General features: G+C 43.0%; 1 protein-coding gene across 1 annotated transcript in view; it reads left to right on the plus strand.

Annotated features, from left to right (window-relative positions):
* The first annotated feature begins 16291 nt into the window (after positions 1–16291).
* Positions 16292–20219, plus strand: part of flvcr2a (FLVCR choline and putative heme transporter 2a) — a 49760-nt gene continuing 45832 nt past the window's right edge. Inside the window, exon 1 of the mRNA XM_082143540.1 lies at positions 16292–16798. Coding sequence (XP_081999666.1) covers positions 16304–16798 — 495 coding nt within the window. The 5' untranslated portion in view covers positions 16292–16303. The remainder of the gene's footprint in view (positions 16799–20219) is intronic.

Raw genomic sequence — 20219 nt, forward strand, 5'->3', positions numbered from 1 at the left:
GGTTCATTGCTCGAAGCTTCATTCATATAGAAATTGCAGCACCATCTCCTGGTGAAGTAAATGTAATGCAACAAAGCTGACAACCATAAAATGCAAGTAGGCTTATATGTTAACGCCCCGTTTATTACGTGTTTACCGAGGCGATCAAAGCTGAAACAGTGTTAGTGCTGTGAAACTCATTTATGTAGGTGAATTTTACAGATACTGATGAATTTCATGTGTTCACCTTGATAATAAAACATTAAGCATGATGTGTGTGTGTAATTATTTCTTTAGACAAGGACAGAAGATCAGACCAGCTTAAAAAAAGTTGGAAACCATCACAGAAATACTAATGGTTTCTATTAAAATACCAATAGGAACCATTGGCTTTTACCATTTAAACCACTACAGAATTCTTTTTTGTAGTGTGTTTGGGACATATTCCATTAGGATTTAATGCCCCCACCAATAGAACCCAACACATATCAGTAGAGACCCACAGAGACCACTATAATTCCCATTACAACCAATAAAATTCTCATGAAAACCATTAAATCCAATAGAATTTCGGTAATGGTTTCTATAGTTTTTTTTTTTTAGCAGGGCAGTATCATGTGTGAAAGCTTTATCTTGTTTAGCTGTGGGAAGCAGAACTCTTAACTTGTTAACTGGTGGGACTGATATTTTTGTATGTTGAAAAGGATGTGCTTGTGTAACTGTTGTACTTGTATAATGTAGCAGAGGGTTTTTGAAGTTTCTGTCTTTGATGCATATTTTTATGCAACAATGTTCAGTTCTCTAATTAATTTAAAAAAAAATGTGGCAGAGGGTGTGCTTTGGGTACATGCAGAAGGCTTAGACAAAGTGTTCATTAAATGGTATGGTTTTTATTCAGAAATATTATTTTCTTTGTCTTTGGTGAAAGGTGATATCTTTTTTTTTTTAAAACAATTTCACCAGCTTTAGAGACACCGACTACTGCAACCCACAGTGTTGCCATGGTTTGGCTTCACTTTTATAAGAAATACAGCCGCCAGGTTTCAAACCTGTCAACACTGGATTGGGCTGTCAAAGCAGTCAGGTGGTTCACTACAGGAGTGAACCAGTGTGTTTGCTTCAGAAGTCATTTTCACGTGACTAGTGACGTAATGATACAAGCTCCGAAGCAGTGGTTCATTGCAAGGACCGTTCGAGTTTGAAGCAAGCTTCGGAGCGTCGGTGTCAGACGTAACATCACTAGACATTGTCGAGGAATCCTTGGAGCCACTACGTGGACGTCGGCCTATTCGGGCCACTTCCCGTACTCCACAACGCCGAGACTTACCCTCACCTCCTCCAGCAAGACACCCACCAGCATCTCCAGCGTTCTCTTATGCCTCAGCCCACCCAACGATTCCTGCAATAGAGAAATGGACAGTAGTAAGTCTAAGACAAGTACTCATCAACGCAGATGTCCATTTTTCTAGGAGATTTACAAAAGCCCAACTGTATGACTTGTATGTCTCCTTTCAACCAACCTTTCCATCTCCAAAATCAACTTCTCCATCCAAGATCGCCAACAAAGCGAGCACGAGTGGCAAAGCCCAGTCTTCGCGCTCTCAAAAAACTCAGTCTCCCCACCTCGCTAGACCGAGCCTCCCTCGAGTGCCAGGCCGCGGTCGCAGGACTTCAGCAAGGTTGGGCCGCGCCCCAGATTCTCCGGCTGCAAGGCCTCTCTCTCCTCTTCCTTCCACCCAGCTACGAATCGCAGCTTTCCCCAGCGCGGCGCATCCATCGGCTATTTCAGCCCCCCTAGATACAAGGAGTACGACTCCGCTAGTGGCACGAGCCCAGCCACCACAACCACTTCCTCAAGCTTTCTCTAATCCTCTCCCTTGTCCGTGGCCTGCAGCCCCACCATCAGATCCTAGCGTGAGGCTGCCTCCGCTATCGGTGCAGGCCCAGACGTCAAATTTCCACCAATTTCCCTCTTTCTCTAACTACCCTGTTCCTCCCAAGGCTCCAGGGGCCAACCCGAGCGAGAGGCTGCCTCCGCTAACGGCGCAGGCTCAGGAGCATCTTTTTCCTCCGCAATTTCCATCTTTTCCAAACTTCTCAGTTCCTTCTCCGGCCCCAGGGGCCGAGCCGAGCGTGAGGCTGCCTCCGCTAATGGCTCCAGCTTCCTCTTAACACTGCCCCACAAGCAAAAACGCCGTTCTCTCTATACTCCGCAACACCAATGCCCATCCCACCAAATGCTACAGCCTTGGAACCAACCCCAGTAGTCAACAACATCAGAACACAGATCCTCTCAGAAATTCAGGTTATTGGCACCAGAGGCGGACCCATTCCCAACCCCAGTACCTCGTTATTCAGAGTTGATATTCCCATAAACCACCCACTGAAAACGCTCCATGACACCTCCCTCATCTACATTCTTCAAGCTGTCTCGCCCAGAACCTTACAATCATATTTGACTGCTTGGAGATGTTTTAAGTCATTCCACCTCACTTACAGTCTGCCTTTTCCCAATTTCTCTCTCCTCACCATTACTTCATTCATATCTTATCTAAATGGCTTTAAAAACCTCCAAGCCAGCTCCATTAAAGCTGCTGTAGGTAACTTTTGTAAAAATGTATTTTTTACATATTTGTCAAAACTGTCATTATGCCCTGACAGTAGAATATGAGACAGATAATCTGTGAAAAAATCAAGCTCCTCTGGCTCCTCCCAGTGTTCCTATTGCCATTTGCAGAAATACACCGCTCCCGGTAAGAAACAACCAATCAGAGCCAGGAGGAGTGTCTTAGCAGTGTCAATCAAGCTCGTGTACGAGCTGATCACACCCCTCTCTCGCACAGCGCGCACCGTCGTTCAAAATCAAGACTGCCAGTGTGCCGCAGCTCTGCTAATGGCGGACAAACAACTAAAACTGCCAATTTCTCGAGTGGCACCAGCTCATACAACAAAGACAGGTAAACGGAAAAAGACCGATGACGATAAACAAGCCCGTCGGAGGCCATTGACTCAGTGTCAAAACTCTAGCCGCATAACATAGGCTACAGATAAAATGTCACGCACTGTGCAAAGCAACAATTGAAACCTGCTTATTCATTGTCATGTTGCTGAAATAATGTACTAGCAAACCTTATTTAGCATTACACATCGCTAGAATAATTGCTTACATACTGTAACATTGCCGTTATATTATCTTGCTAGCTATTTATAACTTATGGAAAGAGTGCAACGTTATGAAGTTACATTACATGTATTGCAAAATACGTAATGATTTGAGGACCAAGTTTGAAGTCAAAGTATGGGCAGGCCATAGTCAATATAAAGCATATTGTTGATGTTTTCATCCCTACCAGTGAATGTGCGATAACTGTTTATCCGCCGTCATCAGTGGCCCTGCATGTTTACTAGCCTGCGCGTTCACGGCAGGCTCCATTGTGGTGGGGGAGGAGCTGTGGAGGGAGGGCTGTAGCGCAGCAGAGAGCGAGGGGGAGTGACCTGTAAGCTGTGCTTGTTCAAATTTTCAGGCTAAGTCAACATTTTCTAAAAGTTCCCTACTACAGCTTTAAGGGCTACCTAAGCGGAATACAGTTCTTCCATAAACTTATTTTCGGCTCACCATCTTCTGAAATAGCCAATTCACAAACATCTCTTCTCATCAAAGGCATCCGAAGAACCCAACCCACCTGCCAGGACACCAGGAAACCCATAACGCTAGACCTCCTCACCAAATGTATCTCCACTCTCCGCCGAGGCTACTACTCCATCAATACAGCACGCACTCTTGACACTGTTCATTCTGGCTTTCTTTGGTTTTCTCAGATGTTCAGAACTCACCATCACGTCCAGCTTCAATCCAAAAATCCACCCCACAATGACAGATCTATCAGTGCTAGACGGTGACACCATCTCTTACCTCATTAAACAAAGTAAAACAGACAAAATGAAAAAAGGCCATTTCATTTACATCTTTAATCTGCCCGCACCAATTCAGCCATACCAAACCCTCTCAGCCTATTTACATTTAAGAAACGCACAGGCTGAATCGCCATCTGACCCACTCTTCCTCGATGATTCCAACCGCCCTGTCACACGTTTTTGGTTCCAAAAACACCTTAAAAATATCTTGATTCAATCCGGCATTCCAGCTGACCACTTCTCCAGTCATTCTTTCCGCATAGGAGCAGCAACCACAGCCGCACAAAAAGGCCTCTCCCAGCAGTGATGTTCTCTCACGCTCCCGCAGGAGCTCAGTTTCTCTGGAAATTTTCCCACTGCCGCAGCAGTGATGTTCTCTCACGCTCCCGCAGGAGCTCAGTTTCTCTGGAAATTTCCCCACTGCCGCAGCAGTGATGTTCTCTCACGCTCCCGCAGAAGCTCTGTTCTCTGGAAATTTCCTCAACTACCGCAGCAGTGATGTTCTCACCCATCTGACGCCATGACCATAAAAAAAAAAAAAAAAACTCATCCATGATGCAAGAAACCCTCCCGATCCAATTACCAAATTCCCTCCATACGATAGGCACAACTTTAGCTTCGCCTTTGCAAATTTTTGGGGGGAATCAACATCATCTCTGGCGGCTGTCCCGCATTAGTTTGCAATTTTTGGGGGGTACTCTGGGTTCGGGCCCAATATCCGAGCTCGGAGCCCTCTCCCCGGACAGCACGCCAAATATGCATACCATTTATTCTATCTAACTTATTTGTAAATGTGAACTCATGAATTGAAAACGTAGATTTTTGGGAAAAAAGTGCACTTTTGATGATCTGTTGTGATATTAGCAGTAAGAGTTTTGAAAATGTACACCTTACTAGTGAAAATAGTACCAAAGTGAATAAAAAAAACTGTAAAGTGCAAGTGATAGGCCTAATGTAGCTTAGGCTACTCTGTGTAAATCATTTACATGTAAGGGGTTCGGCTGACAAAAAAGAGTTTCTGAAGCTCTGGTCTAGTGGAAGTTGAGGAGAGGAGCGGGTACAAAAGAAAGTGTATAGCGCTTAGTGTTGCTGAAGTGAAAGTGAAAGTGAAGAAAGAATGACCAGGCTGATCTGTGCTTTTCCTTTGCCGCACTAATAGCAGACAAAAGCCAGCGAGAAAGCAAAATGTAAGAAAATAAATCGAATTTGAAAGGATAAAGGAAAAAGCGTTGTTGAAGTGAATTACCTGAGTAGTGAAGATGAAGCAAAAGCTTACAGCACCTGGTATTCCCAAGCAAATTCCCCTCCAAGTACCTAAGCGATCATCAGCCGTCCAATGGTTGAGCAATGCTGAGCAGAGCTGAGCAGCGATCAGCCAATGGTTGAGCAATGCTGAGCAGAGCTCAGCGCTCAACAGACCAATCATTGAGCGAGGATCGGAAAACGTCATCTAGCTGTGTGAGCGTGGCGTTATTGATGACCGATTGGACTGTTTTGTTTTTACTCTCAGGTACGTTTGGTATAATTATGTGCTAAGTAATGAATGAAACTCGATATATTTTTGGATAATTTGCCTGATATGATAATATCTCGTTAGCGCCGTACTGACACTAATTTTCTGCCACCAATTGGCTAACGTTAGGCAAGCACCGCTTGTTTACATTAAAATAGCTAGGTTTGATCTCTCTGAAATGCGTTTAAAATGCGACCAGACTATTGATTTTACATGTTGAGACCATGAAGAATGTACTACTACTGTGTGGACGCGCCGGCGCGTTTTGCTGGATTTTCTTCATAGTAACTGTTAGCAAAATAAACTTAAATTACTCCGTCATTTATTGTCATACAGAAAAAAGAAATATGCACTTACAATCAAATCAAAACATTGTGCTTTTGTAAAATAAAGAAAATAATCAGGGTGTGCTCTCTGCCTCTCCAGCACGTCTATAAACTGAAACAAAATTCAGCGAATACTGAATGAATGAGCTACCAATCGCCGCTGTAATGACGATCCCTGGAAATACTTCAAAAACGTGATCAGACACTCTAGCTCACTTCTTAAGACCATAGAGATGGTGTAACAACAGTGTGGAGTTAAAATTCGATGTGTAAAAATGCTTTAGAAGTGTAAACATGTTAACCGCGATTTGCATGCTAAAAACAAAGTGATGAATGAATGGGCTGTTTTTGGTTACTACTTTCACGAGGGCTGCAGGGTCTCTAAAAATGTATTTAAGCCCTCATCTGCTTTTAGTTTTACTCATTTATTCATGTTTTACTGTACCAGATGAAACATGGAGAAGCCTAGACATCGGTGCAGCGTGTGCGACAAGACTTTCACTGAAAAGTCCAACCCCACGAGGCATCTGAAGATCCATGCCGTCGCCAGGGAGACCTTTGACTGTGATGTCTGCAGGAAGAGCTTGACCACCAAATCATTGCTGGTCAGCCATCAACAGCAACACCAGTACCCCAACATCGTTTGGGACCTGTACCAGACTCTCCTGTACGATGCCCACACATCGGCGGCTGGATCGTCTTCATCTCAGCGAGGCATCCTGTCGTTTGCCAGAGCAGCCGGCGCTTGCACCCCTCCCATCCCCCCGTCTCCCCTTCCGTCTGCTCGGGTCCTGAGGCGTGCGCACCTGATCCTGGAGATGGAGAAGATGCCCGTGTACAGGGACCTAATCCTCAGTACGACTGGGGAAATCTTGTGCATCGACGGCACGAGGAAGGTATGTACAGCATAAAGTACTTGTGATCATATGGAACAGACTGACTGTTGATAAACACCACGCAATGAATATTCTGCTTTGTTTTTATAGATTCTCAAGAAGATCTACGGCGACGGCCAGGGCACCATGCAGTACGTCACCAGCGTGCTGAATGAGTGGGGTCAGTTCTTGACCACAGTGGTGGTGGCGTCCGAGTCCGAGGGGTGCTACGCACGCATGGCCAGAGGTCTGGTCGCCCGCTTTCGCCGTGCCAACGCTCCTGCTCCGAGGGTGGTGTACGCGGACAACAACTGCTGTCGGTGAGTTCAATAGCAGTTGAAACCTATGATGAAATGGATAATCCAACATGTAACACACCTACACAAAATGTCATGATATCATTTTCAGTGACAGCGGTTCGTCGTTCTTGGAGAATCTGTTTGGTGACTGGGTGAAGAGGGGTACCGTCATCAGGCTGGAAATCCGCCACTGGCTGCACCGCTGGGACGCCGTCGTGATCAAGCAGAGCCACGCCAAGTACGGGGCTTTCATGAGTGCCATGGCGGGTGCCGTGCTCGCCTACAACAAGGCGGACATGATGCTCCTGGTCCAGGCGGTCAGGAACGGTAACCCAGAGCTCTACTGCCCAACTTGAACGCCAAGTCCATCTCGACCTTCGCTGGAGAAAAAGGCTAACTACGGGGCGACGGTACTGCCGAAGGTGACGCCTCACCTGAAAGTGCTGTCGGACGCACCGTTCCCGGAAGCTCCTGCGCTGCCAACATCCCTCCCACTGCCAGACCGGCCTCAGGTCCAGTACCAGCACGTTCATCACGAGGCTGGAAAAAGGCGTGGTGAGAAGCGGAGGTAAGTTGTCATAAGCACTTTGTTTCACCTGTTGGCTGTGGAAAGCAAATAACACACACATCATATCAATACTTATTACATGTGTATTTTATATTTCCAGATTATTTGTTGAAGAGCCAGAGCCTGTGCCTCCTGTGAACCAGCCCGTTCAACCCACGGCGTCGTCCTCCTCCACTCGGCCAAAGCCTGCTGCGCACACCTATGGACCACCCCCTGTGTCGGCAGCACCCATACTGCTGGTTCTCCCCGCACAGCCACAGGCTCCCTCCGTCCTGTTTCGTGGGCCATCGTACAGCCAGAGCTTTGTACCTCCTGCACCAACAGTCAAGGCATTCATGCCGAACAAGTCCTCGCGGCCATGTGGGGCTTGCCACGTGCCTAATTGTGGTGGACAGCGGAAGAGGTACACACCTTCCAAGGACAAAGTGGCTGGAAGCACCCAGAAGATATTTTCCTACTGTCCATCCACTAGGAAATCCACCACCTCTGGGTTTGACAATGTGGTGTATGACAGCTTTGAACACTTTAAAAGTGTGGTGGATGCGGAGTTGGAAAAGAGGATAACTGTGTAAGTAACTTACCTGTGTGATGCCACTTCTCCTGTGCCATCTGTAGGAGAGAGAAAGAGGCTTGTTTGTGTTTGTTTGTGTGTTTGTTTGTGTTTCAAAGTGCTTCAAGTACAATCTATTTATTTATATAGTTAAAAAGTTCAAAAAAATGCACTTTACAGTTTTACTTAAGAATGTTCTTGTGTTTGTTTTTTATTATTATTTATGTTGCTGTTAAAATGCACTTTGTGGTATCTTTTTTTTAATACAAACATGTTCTGGCCTATGTTCAATATCAAGGCCCATCTAACCTCAATCATTTTAACCTTAATCAGTTCTGATCTAACACAATCAGTTTACATACCCTTTAGTGGTTGTTAATGTTCAGATAATCTGTGTTTGTCATGCGTGTTGTTTGTTTGTCTTTGTCAGCTTCATGTCTTTGTGATGTTTGTATGTCTTTGTCTGCTTCATGTTTAACAAAAGTTTACCAAAGAAAACACACACAAAATGTAACAGACAGGAATGGCTTGAGCCTTTATTTGTTGATTGGTGACCTGAGTCTTTGGATAATCCTGTTCTTTATTGGGCTTTGGCCTGTACAAACCAATTGTTAATTTTTATCTTAAGTACAAGTTTGTGTTTTTAATTGTTAAGTGTTTTTGATTGTTATTAATGTTATTTATGTGTGCGTGTCCTTGTGATGTTTGTATGTCTGTCATCTCCATGTTTAACTAAATGTTTGCAAATGGTAGTAAATGTTTGTCTCTTGTCTCGTGTTCTCACTCGTAGATCTGTACCTTGTCGTGGTGAGCGAGCTTTAAACCAAACAGATCTTGTTTACTTGTGTTTTCATGCATTGTCTTTTAAATGAAACACATTCTGGGTGAAAAATAAAAGTTGTAAAAGTATTTCAAGTATTTTGGAGTCTCTGTATGCTTGGGTTTCAGAAGGGGTGGGATAGTGTAAAAAAAACCAAACACATCAAAGCAATTAGAAGCCCTTGTTTCTTCTCCGTCACTACCAGAGGTGTGAATACACCCCACTGTGCGCTGGCTGTACCCCCTGAGTGGTCACAACAACGAGTTCTGTGAACGGCTCTGATGTCTTCCAGACAAAGTGAGAGGGCACTGATACATTACACCCTTTCTTAATTCAGCCCAAAAATGTAACAATTGCACACTTTTCCACTTGACTATATGAATCTCATCAGCTACATCAACTCAAACTATGAAAATAATAAACAAAACATTCAGCAGACAAGTGGATTTCAATAAACTAGACCTTGTACATGACCATTTCTGTAAATAACACTTCAGGACGTTGACCACCAGATGGCACCATGCGTTTTGATCATTTTCAATCGATCCCAGGGTTGAGGATATGTACTTGGGGGGGTCATGAGCCCAGACCAGGCGGTCTCCCATCCAAGTACTAACCAGGCCTGACCCTGCTTAGCTTCCGAGATCGGACGAGATCGGGCGTGTTTTTTTTTTTTTTTTTTTTTTTTTTTTTTTTTCTCCCATCCAAGTACTAACCAGGCCCGACCCTGCTTAGCTTCCGAGATCGGACGAGATCGGGCGTGTTCAGGGAATCAGGGTGGTATGGCCGTAAGCAAGAATCTCAGCCGATAGAGAGATATTTAAAGAAGGACACCAGCAGCAGCAGCCCTACACATGACGAGGAGTAACTGAGGAAAATAATAATAATAATAATAATAGAAAATAGAAACGTTAACTCGTCCCTTTTTTCAAAAAAAAAAAAAGAAAGAAAAAGGCAAAAGTCAAGGTTACAGTGCGGGATTGTGAGTGGAAATTATTACAATTGTTATGCATCCTAATAATATTGAATACAAATTTGTTAGTTGCCAAACATTACTGAATATAGGCTATTATAGTCCAATTAAATATGAGTCATTGTCATTTGTTTGTTTGTTTGTGTAATTATTTTTAAATAATTTATTTATCTGCACGCGTTTGATCTTGAACTCGTAAAACTATACATTAAAAATAATTAAATAAAAAAAAAACAAGCAAATGATTTGCCTTTTTCTTTCTTTCTTTCTTTCTTTCTTTCTTTCTCAGTTACTCCTCGTCGTGTGTAGGGCTGCTGCTGCTGCTGGTGTCCTTCTTTAAATATCTCTCTATCGGCTGAGACTCTCGCTTACGGCCATACCACCCTGAACACGCCCGATCTCGTCCGATCTCGGAAGCTAAGCAGGGTCGGGCCTGGTTAGTACTTGGATGGGAGACCGCCTGGTCTGGGCTCATGACCCCCCCAAGTACATATCCTCAACCCTGGGATCGATTGAAAATGATCAAAACGCATGGTGCCATCTGGTGGTCAACGTCCTGAAGTGTTATTTACAGAAATGGTCATGTACAAGGTCTAGTTTATTGAAATCCACTTGTCTGCTGAATGTTTTGTTTATTATTTTCATAGTTTGAGTTGATGTAGCTGATGAGATTCATATAGTCAAGTGGAAAAGTGTGCAATTGTTACATTTTTGGGCTGAATTAAGAAAGGGTGTAATGTATCAGTGCCCTCTCACTTTGTCTGGAAGACATCAGAGCCGTTCACAGAACTCGTTGTTGTGACCACTCAGGGGGTACAGCCAGCGCACAGTGGGGTGTATTCACACCTCTGGTAGTGACGGAGAAGAAACAAGGGCTTCTAATTGCTTTGATGTGTTTGGTTTTTTTTACACTATCCCACCCCTTCTGAAACCCAAGCATACAGAGACTCCAAAATACTTGAAATACTTTTACAACTTTTATTTTTCACCCAGAATGTGTTTCATTTAAAAGACAATGCATGAAAACACAAGTAAACAAGATCTGTTTGGTTTAAAGCTCGCTCACCACGACAAGGTACAGATCTACGAGTGAGAACACGAGACAAGAGACAAACATTTACTACCATTTGCAAACATTTAGTTAAACATGGAGATGACAGACATACAAACATCACAAGGACACGCACACATAAATAACATTAATAACAATCAAAAACACTTAACAATTAAAAACACAAACTTGTACTTAAGATAAAAATTAACAATTGGTTTGTACAGGCCAAAGCCCAATAAAGAACAGGATTATCCAAAGACTCAGGTCACCAATCAACAAATAAAGGCTCAAGCCATTCCTGTCTGTTACATTTTGTGTGTGTTTTCTTTGGTAAACTTTTGTTAAACATGAAGCAGACAAAGACATACAAACATCACAAAGACATGAAGCTGACAAAGACAAACAAACAACACGCATGACAAACACAGATTATCTGAACATTAACAACCACTAAAGGGTATGTAAACTGATTGTGTTAGATCAGAACTGATTAAGGTTAAAATGATTGAGGTTAGATGGGCCTTGATATTGAACATAGGCCAGAACATGTTTGTATTAAAAAAAAGATACCACAAAGTGCATTTTAACAGCAACATAAATAATAATAAAAAACAAACACAAGAACATTCTTAAGTAAAACTGTAAAGTGCATTTTTTTGAACTTTTTAACTATATAAATAAATAGATTGTACTTGAAGCACTTTGAAACACAAACAAACACACAAACAAACACAAACAAGCCTCTTTCTCTCTCCTACAGATGGCACAGGAGAAGTGGCATCACACAGGTAAGTTACTTACACAGTTATCCTCTTTTCCAACTCCGCATCCACCACACTTTTAAAGTGTTCAAAGCTGTCATACACCACATTGTCAAACCCAGAGGTGGTGGATTTCCTAGTGGATGGACAGTAGGAAAATATCTTCTGGGTGCTTCCAGCCACTTTGTCCTTGGAAGGTGTGTACCTCTTCCGCTGTCCACCACAATTAGGCACGTGGCAAGCCCCACATGGCCGCGAGGACTTGTTCGGCATGAATGCCTTGACTGTTGGTGCAGGAGGTACAAAGCTCTGGCTGTACGATGGCCCACGAAACAGGACGGAGGGAGCCTGTGGCTGTGCGGGGAGAACCAGCAGTATGGGTGCTGCCGACACAGGGGGTGGTCCATAGGTGTGCGCAGCAGGCTTTGGCCGAGTGGAGGAGGACGACGCCGTGGGTTGAACGGGCTGGTTCACAGGAGGCACAGGCTCTGGCTCTTCAACAAATAATCTGGAAATATAAAATACACATGTAATAAGTATTGATATGATGTGTGTGTTATTTGCTTTCCACAGCCAACAGGTGAAACAAAGTGCTTATGACAACTTACCTCCGCTTCTCACCACGCCTTTTTCCAGCCTCGTGATGAACGTGCTGGTACTGGACCTGAGGCCGGTCTGGCAGTGGGAGGGATGTTGGCAGCGCAGGAGCTTCCGGGAACGGTGCGTCCGACAGCACTTTCAGGTGAGGCGTCACCTTCGGCAGTACCGTCGCCCCGTAGTTAGCCTTTTTCTCCAGCGAAGGTCGAGATGGACTTGGCGTTCAAGTTGGGCAGTAGAGCTCTGGGTTACCGTTCCTGACCGCCTGGACCAGGAGCATCATGTCCGCCTTGTTGTAGGCGAGCACGGCACCCGCCATGGCACTCATGAAAGCCCCGTACTTGGCGTGGCTCTGCTTGATCACGACGGCGTCCCAGCGGTGCAGCCAGTGGCGGATTTCCAGCCTGATGACGGTACCCCTCTTCACCCAGTCACCAAACAGATTCTCCAAGAACGACGAACCGCTGTCACTGAAAATGATATCATGACATTTTGTGTAGGTGTGTTACATGTTGGATTATCCATTTCATCATAGGTTTCAACTGCTATTGAACTCACCGACAGCAGTTGTTGTCCGCGTACACCACCCTCGGAGCAGGAGCGTTGGCACGGCGAAAGCGGGCGACCAGACCTCTGGCCATGCGTGCGTAGCACCCCTCGGACTCGGACGCCACCACCACTGTGGTCAAGAACTGACCCCACTCATTCAGCACGCTGGTGACGTACTGCATGGTGCCCTGGCCGTCGCCGTAGATCTTCTTGAGAATCTATAAAAACAAAGCAGAATATTCATTGCGTGGTGTTTATCAACAGTCAGTCTGTTCCATATGATCACAAGTACTTTATGCTGTACATACCTTCCTCGTGCCGTCGATGCACAAGATTTCCCCAGTCGTACTGAGGATTAGGTCCCTGTACACGGGCATCTTCTCCATCTCCAGGATCAGGTGCGCACGCCTCAGGACCCGAGCAGACGGAAGGGGAGACGGGGGGATGGGAGGGGTGCAAGCGCCGGCTGCTCTGGCAAACGACAGGATGCCTCGCTGAGATGAAGACGATCCAGCCGCCGATGTGTGGGCATCGTACAGGAGAGTCTGGTACAGGTCCCAAACGATGTTGGGGTACTGGTGTTGCTGTTGATGGCTGACCAGCAATGATTTGGTGGTCAAGCTCTTCCTGCAGACATCACAGTCAAAGGTCTCCCTGGCGACGGCATGGATCTTCAGATGCCTCGTGGGGTTGGACTTTTCAGTGAAAGTCTTGTCGCACACGCTGCACCGATGTCTAGGCTTCTCCATGTTTCATCTGGTACAGTAAAACATGAATAAATGAGTAAAACTAAAAGCAGATGAGGGCTTAAATACATTTTTAGAGACCCTGCAGCCCTCGTGAAAGTAGTAACCAAAAACAGCCCATTCATTCATCACTTTGTTTTTAGCATGCAAATCGCGGTTAACATGTTTACACTTCTAAAGCATTTTTACACATCGAATTTTAACTCCACACTGTTGTTACACCATCTCTATGGTCTTAAGAAGTGAGCTAGAGTGTCTGATCACGTTTTTGAAGTATTTCCAGGGATCGTCATTACAGCGGCGATTGGTAGCTCATTCATTCAGTATTCGCTGAATTTTGTTTCAGTTTATAGACGTGCTGGAGAGGCAGAGAGCACACCCTGATTATTTTCTTTATTTTACAAAAGCACAATGTTTTGATTTGATTGTAAGTGCATATTTCTTTTTTCTGTATGACAATAAATGACGGAGTAATTTAAGTTTATTTTGCTAACAGTTACTATGAAGAAAATCCAGCAAAACGCGCCGGCGCGTCCACACAGTAGTAGTACATTCTTCATGGTCTCAACATGTAAAATCAATAGTCTGGTCGCATTTTAAACGCATTTCAGAGAGATCAAACCTAGCTATTTTAATGTAAACAAGCGGTGCTTGCCTAACGTTAGCCAATTGGTGGCAGAAAATTAGTGTCAGTACGGCGCTAACGAGATATTATCATATCAGGCAAATTATCCAAAAATATATCGAGTTTCATTCATTACTTAGCACATAATTATACCAAACGTACCTGAGAGTAAAAACAAAACAGTCCAATCGGTCATCAATAACGCCACGCTCACACAGCTAGATGACGTTTTCCGATCCTCGCTCAATGATTGGTCTGTTGAGCGCTGAGCTCTGCTCAGCATTGCTCAACCATTGGCTGATCGCTGCTCAGCTCTGCTCAGCATTGCTCAACCATTGGACGGCTGATGATCGCTTAGGTACTTGGAGGGGAATTTGCTTGGTCTGTAAGCTTTTGCTTCATCTTCACTATTCAGATAATTCACTTCAACAACGCTTTTTCCTTTATCCTTTCAAATTCGATTTATTTTCTTACATTTTGCTTTCTCTCTGGCTTTTGTCTGCTATTAGTGCGGCAAAGGAAAAGCACAGCTCAGCCTCGTCATTCTTCCTTTCTCCTCCAGGAGGCGATCGAGTTTCTTTCTTTCTCTCTCTCAGCAACACTAAGCGCTACACTTTCTTTTGGAACCGCTCCTCTCCTCAACTTCCACTAGACCAGAGAATTCAGAAAAACTGTAAAATCCCTTTGGGAAAAAATGAATAAGTAAAATATTTACAACGCCACTAAAAAGTAGCCAGGCCATTTTTTCTACTTGAACTAACAATTTTTGTAACCTGTTATCAGACAAGTTTATTAATATTAATTACTTTGAGTTAGTACAATAATAATAACAGAATGTAAATGATCACATGAAGCACATTTTATTTAGGCATATTTTTTTCCAAAGAATTTTAATCCGCCACTGAGTGAATGTCATGTATTTACGGCATTTTACCTGTTATAACACATGATCCTGTTTGTTATTTTAAGGAGGGCTAGAAGTAAAGGAACACGGACCACAGTTTGGGAACCTCTGCGCTTTTCAACAAGATGTTTGTGTAATGTGAGTCCAGCACTGATGCTGCATTTTATTTGCACATGCAGAATCAAAGCTTGATTGTACCAGAGAATGGACTTTTGATATCATTTATTGTAAGCTGTCATAACTGAATGTGTGTTATTAGTTCAGAAAGATGCATTGATGCCTTCTGACCAGCAGAGGGCCCCGGGGCCCCAAGCATTTACAATAAAGTACAGCATAATATTCATTATTCAGCTTGCTATAGTAGTATGGAGGATCATGATCATCACACATAAGAAAAATCATGCTTTTGTAAATCATATTTATAAAAATCAAAAAGTCAAAATTATTACATAAAAGTCATGATTATGACACAGAAAGTCACAATTTCGACTTTTTAATCTTAGTATGCCATATAAATACTTAGTAGGTTATAATTTCGATTTTATCTCATAATTTCAATTTAGTTGGTCATCATTTTGACTTTTTATCTCATAATTTCACATTTTTAATCTCATATTTATCACTTAATGTCATAATTTTGACTTTTTATCTCATAATTCTGACTAACTGACAATTATGACATACATAGCTATTATGAGATAAAAAGTCGAAATCATGATATATTAAGTAATAATTGTGACACTTAATATGTAAAAAAATTCGATTAAGAATATATATATTTTCTAATGTGGCAACTATACCACTGTTCTTGTGCAGATCTATCATGTGTTGGTTTGCAGAAGCTGATGATTAACAGTAGATCACGTGCTAGAGTTTCTCTCTCATGCCACTCGGAGTGATGATGATGATGATGATGATGATGATGTGGAGTCTGAAGCTCACGCGCATGAATCAGTGACAGAAGTAGAGTTGTTTCTGGAGGGATGTATGATGATTCTGTCTTCACTCTTCTACTGGATCAGTTTTATTGGGTCTGAAACTGAGTCTGTCCTGATGCTTTGGGACTCGTGTGATCTTAGGAAATCTGCAACGGCTCAATTTATGAGTCTGGAATATAATTTCTTAATATATTAGAGGGACGCGATTCTGGATTCATGAAGTTTGACTGACTGCTTGATTTTAGCTGTAGAAAATGTGCGAAAAAGGCGACAGTCACTTTGGAAAGCACGATCTTCAGACGACAAGTAACATGAATCACGTTGAACTTCGCGAATGCAGAGCCTTAAACACTGTTCCCAGCTGTAACACTCGTTTATACCGGAGAAGATGGTTCATTCTGCTTCTCTTCAGCTCATACTCAATGTGCAACGCGTTCCAGTGGATCCAGTATGGAATCATCAACAACATCTTCATGAAATTTTACAACGTCTCTTCATTCGCCATCGACTGGCTGTCGATGATCTATATGCTGATTTATATCCCCCTCATATTCCCAGTGACATGGTTATTGGAGAGGAAGGGTCTCCGGGTGATCGCGCTGTTCGCAGCCTCCATCAACTGCGCTGGAACCTGGATCAAAGTGGCCAGCGTCCAGCCAGACCTGTTCTGGGTCACTATGCTCGGACAGTTCACCTGCTCCTTTGCTCAGGTGTTCATTTTAGGGATGCCGTCTCATGTGGCGTCCGTGTGGTTCGGTTCTGATGAAGTGTCCACCGCCTGCGCCATCGGCGTGTTTGGAAACCAGGTGCGTAAAAGCGCACGAACTGTAACAACGCGAAACAAACACCTCGTGCGGAATTAACTGCTTTCATTTAAGTCACATTAATCGACTACGTTACACTAAACCATGAAATGTGTAGTAAAACTGTGGTTATAGCAAATGGCAATCAATCTGCCAAAAAAAAAAACATGGTTAATACACTACAACATGGTCAAGTTCTCAGATTTTCCCCGAATGAGTCGTGTGCATTTTTCACGTAAATTATAGAAACTCGTAGAAAGCAAATTTGAGGTTGATGCAGTAAGGGGTTTTGGAAGTTTGAATTAAACTCCAACTTAAGATAAATTACCCTGCTTGTTGTCGAAAGCGGACGCAAATTGGAGCGTTTAAACCTTCAATATTCATTACGCAAGTAGATGCATTTCTACAGCGTTTTCAATCAACATTCCAGTAACACAGAAAGTTAGATTCGGCTTCAGGTTTCTCTGACTCGGATCACGCTGAATAGACGCTCACTTACACTCTTTCACTAGTTCACACTTACAAATAAGTTAGATAGAATAAATGCGTATTTGGCGTGCTGTCCGAGGAGAGGGCTCCGGGCTCGGTATTCGGCCCGAACCCAGAGTACCCCCCCCGTTTTCCTGGCTGTAAAGATTAAGCCAAGAGTGAGGAGTCGGGGTGGTGGAGGGATGCTGGAAAACTGTCAAGGAATATTAGGTGAGTTGACAGTGTGGATATATATACTTCTTGTCATGCTGATTAGGGTAGACATAATTGTTTGATGACGAGTAGATTGGATTGATTATTTGAACGTGCTCCTCCCGAACTTTGTTTATAAAACATCATTAAAAATATATATAGCCATAGCCTATATGAAGAACCTTTAACATCCACCGAACCTTTCCATTCCACATACGGTTCTTTAGTGGGAAAATGCTGTTTATTTAAATGTTCTTCACACTAATAAAAAAAGTGGTTATTTTAAGAACTGTTCACTGAAAGGATCTTTGGGGAACCAACAATGGTTCTTTGGCGTCACAGCGAAAACCATCATTTGGAACCCTTGGTCATGTCCTTGGTGAGGAAATCGCGTGCACGTGAGGACGTAACTATAGCAACAGCAGCTGTGCTTTACCTTAGCATATCGAAGACAAAACGTGAGTAGCCTTATTATTTATCACTTGATTACGTATATCTTTAGTATATCGCAAAAAAGTTTTGTTTTTAAAGCGTGTGTTTTAAATAACTGCTCATTCAAGCCTAATTCACTGGTCAAAAACCACTGGCACCAATTATGTTAACATCAAAACAGTGTTTCATGGCTTTATGAAACTATAAATTATAAGATTGCTTCGCCATATGACAGTACCTGACAGGTTATGTCATCTTTAGTTAGGCTACAGCAGTGGTTCCCAATTCCAGTCCTCGTGACCCACTGCTCTGCTCATTTTGTAGGTCTCTCTTATCTGACACACTCAGTTCAGTTCATGGAGTCTCTCCTAATGAGCTGATGATCTGGTTCAGGTGTGTTAAATAAGGGAGACATACAAAATGTGCAGAGCAGTGGGTCACGAGGACTGGAATTGGGAACCACTGGGCTACAGTATGTGAAATATGGCCTCTTTTGAAACTCTGAAGTGCCATTCACTTAAAGGCGTTTTTGAGTTTAAAACGTGATATGCAAGGAAGACATGTTTTTAAAAGTTTAACTTATTTTAAAGGGGTCCTATAATGCACTTTTCACAATATGTAAAATAAGTCTCTGATGTCCCCAGAGTGTGTATGTGAAGTTTTAGCTCAAAATACTTGTGTGTGTCCCTTTAAATGCAAATGAGCTGCTACTCCCGGCACAGAGGGCGGAGCTTCAAGAGCTTGTGTGTGTGTGTGTGTGTGTGTGTGTGCGTGCGTGCGTGCGTGCGTGCGTGCGTGCGTGTGTCTTAGCAGCTCCGATTACCTCATGCAGACAAGCAATGAAAATGTCAAAAACTTTTAGCTTTTTATATTGTTGGACGAAGATGGAGAGACTCAAGAAGAAGTAACAACACGTAGAAGCAACAGGACGTTTCTGAATGGTTAGCTGATGAACTTATGTTGCTGATGTGGAGTTAACTATCTTCTAGTAATTGATTCGCATATTCTGTCATGATAATCTATGGCAGAATCCGAAATCGTCCCCTAAACCCTCATTCACTATTCCCTACGTTAGTCCACTAATACTGTTCACTCTAAGGAGTGAATGAAAACGAGTGAGAGAATTCGGACGGTCGTTGAGCTTACATCGGTTGTACACTCGTTGTTGCGGTGCATTGTGGGATTGAATGAATGCACTCGATGACTTCCACTATGGTTTCGGACAACACTACAAACGGCTGTCCCCTCAAATAGCACCCTATTTGAGGGCATAGGGGTCGATTCCGGATTCAGCCTGTAAATCACGTTCCCGGGGGCGGGGTTTATGTAAATCTTAGGGTTTGTGATGTCACTAACCCGGGAGGAAGCTCATTGTAGTCTCTACCAGACGTTTGTTGTAGTCCTTAAAAAGTGATTTCTTTAAAAGCAAATATCTCCCTTTATTTTGAACTCTGAGCGTTGTAACTTTGCAGATGTTGTTTATGCTTGTATGATACCTGGGGAGGATAAACGCTGCTCTTTGAGTTTGCACCTTGAATTGTACTCGTTTTTTATATATAAATCTCATTCAAGCACGCTTATCAGTGTAATTGTATTAAATGACTGAAAAGAGTATATAGTGGAACGTGGAAAATTCTTCAATCTTTTTTCTAGAAGCTCCTCATTATGCTTTTAATAAATAAAATCCATCGCATAATTCATATTATAGCGAACACTGATAAAGTTACAGTAAAATACAGTAAATATAGTCACAGTGATGATGTGAAACACCCTCATCATCATGGATATTGCTGTCTTTAGAGGGCGAGAGGGATAATCTCAGCAGATAAGATGGATAAGGACATGTGCATACAAGCGTGTGAAGTTTCCACTCGTTTACACGGAAGAAATGCAGCACAAGGATGATAAGACAATTCACTTATCTATGTTAACACAGCGACAGTGTTTTGTTATAATATTATTCTAACATTAGAGTTATTATTGGCTGACTGAAGAGCACATGCCACACAGAACCAAACACAAACACTGGGCAGGACGAAAAGTAAAACATAAGCGCTCGCATATATTATTTCTTATCAAAATAAATAATACTTAATACTATATACAGCTGTTGCAGGCAACAATATGAGGCAAGATGAATGAAATGCACAGATCATAATATATCTGACATTATGAAAATCAAAAAGAGAATTTAAAAGACAGCACTAATATAGACTCAGCAAAACCCCTCAATCAAATGTCAGGGCGTTTACTGACACGACTGGCCCTTTGATGAATGTTAAACACAGTGAAAAGCTACAGGACTTTTATA

The sequence above is a fragment of the Leuciscus leuciscus genome (genome assembly GCF_965113295.1).
Source record: "Leuciscus leuciscus genome assembly, chromosome: 17".
NCBI lineage: Eukaryota > Metazoa > Chordata > Actinopteri > Cypriniformes > Leuciscidae > Leuciscus > Leuciscus leuciscus.